Source organism: Brienomyrus brachyistius, chromosome 25 (assembly GCF_023856365.1).
Source record: "Brienomyrus brachyistius isolate T26 chromosome 25, BBRACH_0.4, whole genome shotgun sequence".
Taxonomy (NCBI): Eukaryota; Metazoa; Chordata; class Actinopteri; order Osteoglossiformes; family Mormyridae; genus Brienomyrus; species Brienomyrus brachyistius.
In genome coordinates this window covers 8,190,779-8,203,496 of record NC_064557.1, presented here as the reverse complement: position 1 = coordinate 8,203,496, position 12,718 = coordinate 8,190,779, and the positions used below count along the sequence as shown (strand labels likewise).

Below are 12,718 nucleotides of genomic sequence, written 5' to 3'. Positions count from 1 at the left end.
TTTAATCAGCACACCTGGAGGGTAATTAACACTCAGGCACTGGGGTGGGCAGCTGCAGCAGGTTTAATGGGGTCCTCTTTGTTTGGGCTGACCGGGGCGGCCGCTCGTCAGACCCTTTCAGAATTGTTTACTGTCAGGCTGCGCTTGTTTCTCCTGGCTGTTTGCCCGCACGGCGGCCTTGGTTCAAACGGGACCACCCTGTCAGAGTCAGCCCTGCGTTGGGTGCGTAGGTATCCTCGTCGGTAGCCCACCTGCTGCCGGCTTAGGGTTCCACACCTCTGCAGAGATGTTTGGCAGGAATCTCAGCATCTTCAAATGCAATGGAGCTTCTGGTCTGAAAGACAATCTGCTTGGGGTTTTGCGTTTTGACAAATGATTCCAAACATCATCCAATGATATTCCCAGACCTGGAAAATGTCCCACGGCACCCATATCCTCGGTTACATTCATAAACTAAACTTCAGTGAATTAGCTTTCATGACAGTCTTAAACAGTTCCTGAACCTTGAATACAAAATTAGTTCTAGAATTAGTGGAATTTCAGTCTGGTTACTGAGCGACTGTGGCCGGGAAAGGAGACCTGGGTCTGTGTTTACAGCGCCTCAGTTTGGCAGGAGTTCTGGAGATTGGTGCGCTCGTCGATGCAGCCATGAGGCAGTGGGAGAGTTGCACGCACGCACTCCATGTAGCGGAGCACACAAATCTGAAGCGGCAGCGGCGAGGGCAGGCCAGAGGTACATCTTAAAGCTGCAGTACCAAAGCGTTTCTCTCTCTCTCTCTCTCTCTCTCTCTCTCTCTCTCTCTCTCCTGCCTATTCCTTGTGGCCATTTGGAAAAAAGCACAGCTTCCGCACTGCCGATCTCTGCATCGCATCATCTTCATGTTCAGTTTTGCAGCGGGATGCATCTTATTGGATTTTTAGTGTCGGAATCACTGCATTAACAGTGCATCTTCTACCCTCCCCGCCCCCCGGTATTTCCTGTTAAACTGTTACCTCGGGGGGTGCCGATCTTCCCCTTTTCCGCTTAAGTTACCCTCTCCCAGCGGTTTGTGACTAATTAAGCGGGAAACGGCATGACGGCATAACGAGCACCTGCCGGATCACGCCTGGCAGCGGTCCCCCAGCTAACGACCCTTCTCCAGCAGTTCCCAACAGAAATAACCACTGAGCACTGAGCCGGGGCTAATCGTCACGGTGACGCGGCTCATTTGGCCTGACCCCCTCCTGGAACGGAACCGCTGATAGTTACCGCGTGCCTCAATTCGGTCACTATCGGGCCACTCGGTTGGGTCTAGGACACATTGAGCTCTCACTCTCCTGAGGCCCACGTTTCGTAAATATGCCGTCTTTTTGTCTTCCAAATACACTCCGAATGGACCCCTATCATTTATATTTGGACTTTTTAGTCCATAAGAATCACCCTCAAACCAGCAGATAATTATGAGTAGGATTTCAGGCAGATACACTCAACCTTTCGACTGATCCTGTCTTTGCATACACATTATGCATGTTTATATTATACATAATATATACCATAAATTATATTTACAATGCAGTAGACTATTTTTATAAGTCCCCTTCTTGTACATAAAGTTCAATATATACCTGGATAAGTCACTGGAAGATGGATCGGTGTATATGTTCGATAAATGTTGGTTGCATGGGCTATCAATCTGGCAGCAATAGCCACTGTTCCTAACGTTCTCAGCGTAGAGGTTGGGCAGCGATGAGAATCAGACTCCTGCTGACATTGGGCCACCCAGGCTCTCGCTCAGTAGTGGTGTGAGTCACCTGGTGTACATGTGTTTGTTAATGTAGCTACACAAGAGAGCGGCTTTGACTCTGTGTGCCCCTCGCTTCTGATTGTGTTACGAGAAAATGTAAGTTCGACGTGTCGGGTTTGCGTTTTAACATACGACTGTCATTCATCTGGTCTTCTGGCCTTCCTGCAAGTGGCTGTGGCCGGTTTCTGAATATGCACTCATATCTGTCTACCCCTAGTTGCTGGGACATACCACATAGTGATGTCGTCGGTAAGCCATGGGGCGGGGGGAGAATTGTTTAAAACACCCCATCACTCATCTCTTTGTTCTTTGTTCACCAGCTTCAGGAGACCGTGAAGAGGAAGCTGGACAATGCTCGTTCTCCTCTCAACGGTGACCAGAATGGCATCTGCGATGGGAACTTCTCGCCCAGCACAAAGAGACTTCGTAAGGAGGGGCCGGGTGGGGGTTTGGATTCGTTGGTTCCACCTGTGTCACCCCTCCACCCGATGGACATTAATCCTCCGATGGCCCCGGCCAATAGCACTAACAACGGGAGCAATCATACCCCTGGGCGGCCCGATGACCTGGGAAAGAATGGGGGTCTGCCAGACGTCAAGCTGAATGGTTCCCTGGACCTGGATGACGGATTCACACTTTTCAAAGACTTGAAACAGGAACCTCTTGACGACACCGCCGGCATCGAGTCCTCTGACACCTCCTTGTCCAATCAGAAGCTCTTCTCGGATATCAACCTTAACGACCAGGAGTGGCAGGAGCTCATCGACGAGTTGGCCAACACAGTGCCGGAGGATGACATGCACGATTTGTTCAATGAGGACTTCGAGGAGAAGAAGGAGGTGGAATTCACACGGCCGGCAGTGCAGACGCCCCTTCCTCAGGACCCACCGCCAGCCCCACCTTCGCAGAATAGTCAGATGTCTATGGGTTCCCCTCAAGTCCGACCCTCTTCCTCTGGGCCCCAATTCACCGCGACAGCAAACGGTACCCCACCCCAGCAGTCTCCCGCGGTCGCCTTAGCCTCCGGCTCACCGGCTAATTGCACGACCCAGTCACCACAGACACCCACACAGGCACAATCGCAACCCTCCAGGCCTGGAAACGGATATCTCATGAACCCTGGCCCTGTGGTTGTACCTGGCTCTGCTCCCAGAACCGCTGGGACCCCAGGCCAAGGAGGGGGCGGTCCCGCCCCGGTGCCGGCTTCAAGCTCCGAACTGACCCCGGCCGAGCAGCTGAAGCAGATGGCTGCCCAGCAGCAGCAGAGGGCGAAGCTCATCCAACAGAAACAGCAGCAACAGCAGCAGCAGCAGACCCAAGCGGCTAGCTGGTCGCCCGCTAGGCCTCCCAGCAGCCCATATGGTGGGCCATTCAATTCCGACAAACCAAATAGCCCCATGATGTACCCACAAGCCTTCAACACCCAGAATTCTGTGGTGCCTGCTATGGGGAACAACCCGCAGAAGGCCATGAGCAACTACCTCCCACAGAACCCCATGAACGTCATCAACCAACAGCCCAACAGCATGGGCCAAAGCACCATGAGTAAGCAGCAGGGAGGCGTTCTCTCCTACAGCAACACCAAGCCCCTAAGCCACTTCAACACCGTGGATCATATTAGCCAGAGGATGACCCTACCGGTAACTAACCCTGGCAAGAACCCCATGATGCCCTACATGCAGGCCCAGGTGGGGCAGAGCGCAGGGCAGACCCAGGGGCAGGTACCTGGCCAGGTGGTCCATCTGACAGAGGAGCAGAAGCGGATGTTGCTTATAAAGCAGAAGGTGTTGAATCAGACCCTGCCTTACAGTTCCTTGCAGACCCATGGGCAGGTGAGTTCTCTGCTTCTCATAACACTCTCGAGGTGCTGCAAGTGGATCATGGGATATTGAAACAGGTGTTGGCCCCAGTGTGGTTGGTTATGATGGTCGCTAATAGGCCTCTTGAGTGTGTGGGACCTCGTTTCCTACGTTACGCCGTACAGCTGGAAGCCCGTCTGTTTGGTTTTTTCAAATTTTTCACGGGGGGTGAGAAAATAGCCCATTAAATAACTTATTTCTCCTGAGCATCCAGCTCCGGCACATGGTGTGAAGAAGAGTTTGCTGTATGTAGGTCACAGCTTTTTGGTGTGGAAAGGGCCTGGCAGTGGAGGCTCTTACCAAGATGAATGTGTCTCTTTGCACCTGCCTCAGTAGGCTTGGGCTTTGGGTGGGGGGGCCGAGGGGCAGGGTAGGTTGATGCTGAGAACTCTGTATTCCAATGTGTTTCTGGGATGCCCTGTATCGCCCATCCCAGGCCATGCCCCGTGGTAGCACCCGCAAGCCTGGTTGCCTACTACCGTTGCCCGGTTACTTGTGTGTGTCCCAGTTTATGAGCCGACAGAGTTGCTAAGTGTTAATGTTTACTGGGGTTGGTTTTTCGACCACTAGAGCCTAATAAAACAACCACTGGCTACTCATGGCCTTTAACAGACCAATCACATTTCTACATACAACCGCACGCCTTTGGCGATGTTTAGGAAATGATTTGCCCTCAGCTCTATTTGTCCTACACCGGATACATCATTGTAGTTAATACCGTGTCATGGGGCCATGTTTGGCGGCGAGGAAGGCTCACGACTCCGTCCACATGGCAGTTAGTGACCAGACGGGTCCCTGAAGCCCATCGGTGCATACGTAACGAACGCTCTTCTGTCCAAATCGGCGGTTGGCTGGTTCACCTGAAACATGTGCTATGTTCTAAAACGGGCGACGAGATTCTGTAGCTCCACCAGTGCCAGCAGTGTCTGGGCTGTGGCCCCGTTCGGTCAGCTGACGGGCATCAGCCATCCAACCCTTTGAAGGAACATATACACAGAGGCTCCTGACGGACATTTGCTGAGTAGGGCTACCGGAGTTTCTGTCTTTCCTATCGTTCCCCAGCTCCGCTGAAGCTGCGGCTTGCGGCGAGACCGGCTTCCCGTCCGGGCAGTCTGCCACGCTGCTGTTTGCGCATAGCGGCAGAGAACGTGCCCGTACACCAACATGGAGGTTAAAGGGACAGACCGATCATTCGATGGGCGGAGCATCCAGCAGGACAATACGGACGACGATCTCCTAGCATCAGGGGTGACACAGGTTAATGGCAATGATAAATGAGACGCCTTCTTGTTGCCAGTATTAAGTATCTATGCGAGGGCTCTGTGTTTTGAGGCAGGACGGTTTCACCAGGAACAAGGACTGTATCTCTCTCACACACACACGAGCGCACACACACAAACACACACTCGCTCCATCTGAAAGGGCGCCGGAGGGCCGTTCGGACAGCAGAGAGGGCCGTAAGTCATTGATTATCTGACCGGCTGCGGCTGCCGAGGGTGTCGTCGTCATTATTTATGAGCTTAGTAAGGGTGGGTGGCGCTCTTTAGAAAGAGCAGCCTGAAGTGCTGTTTCACAGGTGGGGAAATGGAGCATGTTGCGTAATCCTATTAGCGTGCGATTATGAAACTGAAGCCTACTTTTTAAAAGGTTGTTAGTCAAGGTTTAAATGTTACTGCTCACTTTGCATATCGCAGCAGCAGTAATTTATTCTCTGGTGGCTAGGAAGGCTGCATGGAAGCAGATCGAATTTTTTTTTTCTTCTTCACCACCCCCCACACCCCCCTCCCCAGCTAATGGATTTTGCAGAGGCGGTCCTCAGAGAGGTGATTGGTAGAAGTGGTTTGACGAGCGCCTAAGTGACCCTATTAGGGGAGTGATAGGATCATAAGGCGCACGGGCTCCGTGTCGGGCCCCCTAATGCAGAGGAGCGGCCCATCTGGGGCTGGCGTTCCGCTCCGTCCCCTGGGGCCGAAAGGCCGCCGCGATAAGTAGGGCCGCGTATGTATCCCCATAGCAGCTGCCCGACTCTCCGGGGCCTGAATCAGAGGCAGCACAGTGTGGAATGTAGACAGAGAGAAAGAGGGTGAAAGAAGGCAAGAGACAGAGGGACCTCCTTCCTCACCCAGTGCGCAGAAAGATGTAACCCCCCCCCCCACCCGGCGCGCACCCCCGCCTGCTCCTGCTCCCGCTCTACGCATTGGCACATATGTCAAAGCTTGAGCTAAGCTCTCAGATCCTCTGGAGAGGCCTAGGGTGGGGGGTGCCTGTGCGGGGGGGGGGGGGGCCTGCGTTTAGAGACCGACAGCACACCGGGGCGACCGTGGGAATTACGAGCCCCCCCTAGTTTGAAAACTGCAGAGCAAGATTTATCAATGCTGCCTTACAACCTGAGCATTTGCTGTAATTGCTGTAACTGATGGTTATTAATATGCATATAAATACAGTGACTGTGTGTACTGTGCAGCACTCATACAGTACTTATAATCTGTAATTCAGCAAAATGCTGGGAGGTGCATGCTGGGTAAGCAAGGGGACAGCTTAGAGGCAACTGTGGCTAGCCTCCAGCCCTCTGGGGGGCGTCCAAATTATCCGGGATAGGGTGTGACGCTTGCCACAGCCAGGCTGTCCTGGACATGTTGCCACCCCTCACCTTTTACCAACGAATGTTGCGAGAGGGGAAAGTTAATGCTGATGCAATCCCCCCGCCTTTAATGGAAACATGCACTCCCATCTCGCCGATGTTATTCTCCGAACACCTCCCCCATCCTGTTTTTTTTTTTTCCGAATCCAATTCCTGGCAGCGAATTCCTGCTTCCGTCAATGTCGGATCAATAGTGGGTCTCCTGGCTCCGTTAACACTCCGCTGTGCATGCTTATGGCATAGTGAAAACAGCCTTTCCCGGCGTGTATCTGGCCTCTCCGGTGGGTTGGTTTGAAAGGGGGGGGGGTGGGGGGGGTTATTAATATCGTTCCGTCAGAGAGCGACAGGGCAATAATACAGCTTGGTTTGTCCAGTTATTTGATTAAACCAATGCTTGAAAAATGTATCTTTTTGGGGGCTGATCGTTGATTATGCTTTCAAAGTATTCGTATGAAACTAGGTGGAGATATTCTGGAGGGAGCCACACAGGAGTTTTGGTGTCTTGTGGCTGACGGGGTGATGGGGTTGCAGACAGTGAGCGGCGCCCTCACCGTCGCTATGGACAGATGGACTGCAGGTTAGCGATGAGTCGGGCGTAAAATATCCATCTGCTCGAGGTTCATTTGAGAACTTTCAGGTTCCACCTCCTTCTGCAGTAGTGCACAGATGCACGACATCATGCCCTTTGATCTTTTTTTTTACAGAGTGCCGTGACAGGGAGGCTGTTAGTGACCCTCCATCGTGCTAGAGCCTAGCCCACGTAACACCCCCTCCCCCAACAGAGAGAATACTCGAAGCCATTCACTTACGCAAATAGTCCCACGGTGTTCACAGAGATTGAGCTGCTTATCGCTGCTTAGTGTCAGGAGGTGGGGTTTTGAGGCCAGGAGGTGTGGCCTTGTTGTGATGTGAGCACCAGGGGGTGGGGCTTTGAGGCCAGGAGGTGTGGCCTTGTTGTGATGTGAGCACCAGGGGCTGGGGCTTTGAGGCCAGGAGGTGTGGCCTTGCTGTGATGTGAGTGCCAGGGGGAGGGGCTTTGAGGGCAGGAGGTGTGGCCTTGTGATGTGAGCACCAGGGGGTGGGGCTTTGATGCCAGGAGGTGTGGCCTTGCTGTGATGTGAGCACCAGGGGGAGGGGCTTTGAGGCCAGGAGGTGTGGCCTTGCTGTGATGTGAGCACCAGGGGGTGGGGCTTTGAGGCCAGGAGGTGTGGCCTTGTTGTGATGTGAGCGCCAGGGGGTGGGGCTTTGACGCCAGGAGGTGTGGCCTTGCTGTGATGTGAACACCAGGGGGTGCCTGTTCCATCCATGTTAGAGAGCAAGAACGGTTACATTACACCGCAGATATGCCGGCCAAGCACAGGAGAGCATACGCACACACACAATCCTCGAGCATCGTAAAACTTTGGCTGTCTCAGTTGCTCTCAGTTGCCATGGATACTGTGGCCCACGGCACCTCGCTGCCTGAATCGATGGAGACTCTACGAGAAGCCGGGTGCGGGGGGGGGGGTCTCGGGTACTTAGGAAGATGTTGAGAGCGTGCCGCGATTCCTTGAAGGCTGGCAGCAAAGGGAAGTTAACTCTCCCAGACAGTGCTTTTCAGAATCGTTTTTTCCCCCCAGACATATCACCATGCTAACATGCTAACGCTGCCTTCGACGTGCTGTCACCTTCCTACAAAGTAGCAGGTTGTGACAAGATAACGGTTAATGCGGCGGGTAACAGCGAGGTGACGATTGACGCTGGTTTGTTTAAAAGCATCCGTGTCTGAGAAGGGGTTGGAGGCAGCTTTGTGTTGGTTTTCCTTCTGTTTTCCCAGAATCCTTAGCAACACACGTCTGTCCGAGAGGTTTCCCTCCACTCTCCTGTGGATATTCAGTTACAGCTGGAAGGAGGACCACAGCATGTATGCGTTGGGGGCGAATCACGCTTTTGGCAGGTTGCGGTGGAGACACCCTTGGACTGCTAGCACACAGGAAGTGACACGCATGAAGATGGGGGGGGGCTATCCTGGCAGGTGACACTAATCCCCAGCTGCCCATTGGTCAGTTTATGGTTTGTTGTAGATTCACTCCCTTTGGATTCACTGCTTCACCAAAAGGCACAACCGAGTAACAGACTGTTATCTGATTCTATGCAGCTGTCTTTTGGTCCTCCGGGGTTCTAGACAGACCGAGAACATCGTGCTGCACGAGTCCCTGCAGACCTCCTGTGGGAGACGGTCAGCGGGGCCGTACGCAGTCCGCATTTTGGATGAAATGGCCTAAGAAATGACTGGTGTTTGTCAGTCCTGGCAGGACACGTGGTGACGCGTCGCTGATTCCGATAAAGGGACGGATGAACAAAACACAGATACGACGAGGCTGCATGTTTGCCAGGATGCTATGGAAACAATGATCAAGGCTAATGCTCAGTTACAGGAGGCTGAGGGTACAGAAAGGAGAGGAAGGGGTGCTGTGGTGATCTGGGAAGTGGCCAGTGACCAATCTGCTGTTTTCTTACAGTGATCCTCGATGCCCAAGCTCTTCCTGGACCCCTAGAAACTTCCAAACATTGCAACCCCCCACCACCATGCTAAGAGAGCCCCAGGCTGACAAACCAGCAAAATAGTTAGCTGCTGTACTGCTAGCCAGTGTTACTCACGGGACGCAGTGCTAAAATGGTTAGTGGCTATACTGCTAGCCAGTGTTACTCACGGGACGCAGTGCTAAAATGGTTAGTGGCTATACTGCTAGCCAGTGTTACTCACGGGACGCAGTGCTAAAATGGTTAGTGGCTATACTGCTAGCCAGTGTTACTCACGGGACGCAGTGCTAAAATGGTTAGTGGCTATACTGCTAGCCAGTGTTACTCACGGGACGCAGTGCTAAAATGGTTAGTGGCTATACTGCTAGCCAGTGTTACTCACGGGACGCAGTGCTAAAATGGTTAGTGGCTATACTGCTAGCCAGTGTTACTCACGGGACGCAGTGCTAAAATGGTTAGTGGCTATACTGCTATGCGGGACTATCCTGTAGTGTAAAGGACGAGGGGCAACCCTATTTGGTAATGCAGTGCTAAAGCAGTTAGCTGCAGTACTGCTAGCCAGTTTTACTCTTGGAACACAGTGCTAAATGGCTAGCAACCAGTGTTACTCTGGCTGGGACAATGTAAAGCGATTTGTGACAATGTAGCATTTTGAAAAGGGACTATATAAATACATTTAATTGAACTGAATTTCTGAAAAGGTTAGAGGCTGTACTTCTAGCTAGTGCCACTGTAAAGCACCTAAATGCAGTCAGAAAAAGAAGATACCAGTTGGCTTTACATAATAAATCTGTTCACTTGTCATTATCGCAGTTGGGGTTGTGCTGACTGACGATCCGCGCTGTCTACTGAACAGCAAGATATTTCTCTCATCATTTTTTTTATATTGAAAATTGCAGTTCCGAGGAGGTTTTTAAGATTGCTGGATGTTTTCCTGATTGGCTCGCCTGAGCTGCACGACAGCCCATAGTTCAACCAATCACGGGGCCAGTCGTGGTGTCAGGTGACCCCATGAGTGGCAACCTTTGGTTCCTACTACTCCCGGTGTTGAGCAGGGCTGAATCATTACTGCTTTATTACATCTTCATAAGCTGCGGATGGAAATATGAACCTTCACAGTCTGATTTTATTATTTATTATTTAATACAGCTTTGTCATTGTATACTAACCCTGACTATTTTCACACCTTTTCACACTGACTATTTAAGTTTGCAGTTTAAAAACTGCTGGAGAATCGTCCTTGTCAACCGATTCCAGATGAATCGGCTTCGGTGGTCTTGCGGCAGAGTGTTGTCATTTTATGTTATTTATAGGATTATTATTATTTTATTTTTATTTTATTTTATTTTATTTTTTTTTTACAAATTGTCGGTGGATTGTCACCAAACCTGAGTGAATGGGTTTACAGATTTTATATCAGAGAGAAACTTTGTCATCTGTCACTACTGATGGTATTTTTTTTCCGGAAGGAGCAGGTCTCGGAGATTTTCATCTTTCTGAGCGCGGTGTTGTGCTGGAGAGAATAGGCGGAGGGGGGATTGTTTTAAGGAACGCTGATCTTTCACAAAGACTGGATCGGCAGCAGTGGGGGGGGGGGGGGGGGGGGGGGGGGGGGTGGCGGGTGCTAAGGAGCTTTGGAGGATTGGGGTGGGGGAGCAGAATTTTACTTTCTCTACCCAGAATATTTTGCTTGGGAGCAATTTGCCTGGAATGCTGAAACACGGTTAATCCCCTCTTAAAAGTACATAATCCCTGTCCTGCTACCTCAAGCTGGGCCTGCAGGATGGGAAGGAGTGTCATTTATATACTACCTACCAGTGACTCAGCTCGTATCGATTTCCACGCCCGCGAGAGGCTAGTATTTACTCTCTTCCAGAATCTGCTCTCACTCCACTGTTTCCATGACTTGTCGGTTTCGTCGGCCGAACAGATGATTGTGGTTAGGGACTGGGCCATTTTATATTAAAACAGCTTTCTCTTCAATCATTGGCCCAAATCTGTAGGAATCTGCTTGTTCTTGTTTCCGCAAGAGCCCATTGGCCGATTGCTTGCAGGTAGACAGCAGTCAAGTACCTCATTGGATGTGAGATCACAGCATGAGTAGCGGGTTTAAAGGAGCCACAGAGGATGAGTTGCGCCAAAAAGTTTTTGTGCATCGATTCAATCTGTAAAGCCGGCGTGTAGAGCAGAGCTGCAGAGCTCTGAAAACATCCATTGTCCACTTACGCAGAAATCATGAGAAATGCGTTGTGGGTTTTCTGAGCAACGCCTAGTTTGGCCTTTTATTATCTTGCCTGCACTTCTGTGCTTTTCAACTTTGACATCATTAGCAGGCCCCTTGATGCGCCCTGCGCCTCTGGCTCGGAGTTCTACTCGTCATCCTGTCCTGTAACCCAACATCGCCGTTGGCAACCAATCCGAAATGGCCTGCGCTGCACCGGGAGTCCAGCAGGGGGCCTGATGACGGGACAGGAGGCGGGTAGCCAAGTGGAGGCCCAGTCACTCCGGGAGGGTTCCGCTTCAGGCCTTAGGAAGAGCCAGCAGCCTGATTGGGGGGGGGGGGGGTGATCCCTTTTTTGGGGGGGGGCATGGAGACTCCACTCTGCGGTGTCTGCTCTCCGCTAATTGATCTGAAAACGGGGGTTATAAATAGAGTGGGGCGGTTATTTTAAGGTCCGTCCTGTAATAAATAGCGGTGATGGTGAGTCTTCCCTCTGAGCGGCGTGAATAATTTAGACGTGGACAGAAAGTGAGGCGCCGTCGGTGTCTTCGCGGGAATGCGGCTCGGTGGCGCGGATCTGGACGACGCGCGCATTTTCACCCAGGGGTGGGGCGGCCATCTTGGATCTTGGAGAGTGTAATCCCTTTGTAATATCACACTGCGGAGCAAAGAAGCCCCATAACCTGGGGTGAGGTGAGGTGGGGGCCACCCCTCCCCCCCCCTTTAGGCTGGCACTAAGAGCAGTGCTGCCAGTGTGATAGCAGCAGGGGGGTGGGTGTTTACGATAGAGGAGGTGTGGCTGTATTGCTGCACTCCCCCTTCATTAACGGGGGATGTTCACAGGCCACCCCCCCCCTCTGCGAATTCCCCCCTCCTCCCCAGTTGAAGACCCGCACAGGAAAATCACACCACATAAAGCTGAACCTCCAGAGGGTGATGGATGGCCCTGACATTGCCCCCACCTTGCCTCTCACCAAACCTTCCTGCTTCCTGAATTCTCTGCCTTTTCTCCTCCTTCAGTCTGGGGCTTTTCCGCCTTGTGCGCCCCCCCCCCCCCCCCACCCCCCCCCCCTTTCTGTCAAGGACCGCATTATGTTCAAAATGAGTTTTTTCTTTAAAGTCTCCGTTGTCTCCAAATCAACGGAAGAAGATTGATTAATTAGCAGCGAGGTGTTGTACATGTCATCTGTGATGGGACTGCTGGGATACGGACAACGTCCTCCGTGTCCCGGGACATGCACAGCCTCCACATCCCTGCCCACGCTGGTGACGTAGCGGCCCGTAAACACGCTTTATCGAGGCAGATGGCCGGGGCAGTGTATGTTCAGGGGGCTGTCAGTTCGGGCCGGATAACACGCGTGTGTCACCCATCTCGGCCTATCTGTCATCCTAATGGACGGCTCAGCTGAAAGCCGACTTCCTATCAGCGCTGGCAGGAGCTGGCTATCAGTGTCGGCCATTGTCTCCCAGTGCCTGATAAGGATGTCTTGCTCTGCAGACTGTGAGCCTGCCTTTATCGCGGAGGGGTCAGTGTTTGTGTTTGTGTAACAAAACTGGCGTGCTGCTGGTTGGGGTGAGTGGGGGGGGTGTGGCCATGCTCTCCTCTGCACTTGTACCCCCTCGGGTTCTGACATCCTTGTGAGGGTTGTGAAATGGAGTTTTGTGCATGGGGTTGGGGGTGCAGGACTTG

General features: G+C 52.2%; 1 protein-coding gene across 1 annotated transcript in view; it reads left to right on the top strand.

Annotated features, from left to right (window-relative positions):
* maml3 (mastermind-like transcriptional coactivator 3) overlaps positions 1-12,718 on the top strand; it is a 93,911-nt gene that overhangs the window by 52,453 nt on the left and 28,740 nt on the right. Inside the window, exon 2 of the mRNA XM_048995676.1 lies at positions 2,105-3,616. Coding sequence (XP_048851633.1) covers positions 2,105-3,616 — 1,512 coding nt within the window. The remainder of the gene's footprint in view (positions 1-2,104; positions 3,617-12,718) is intronic.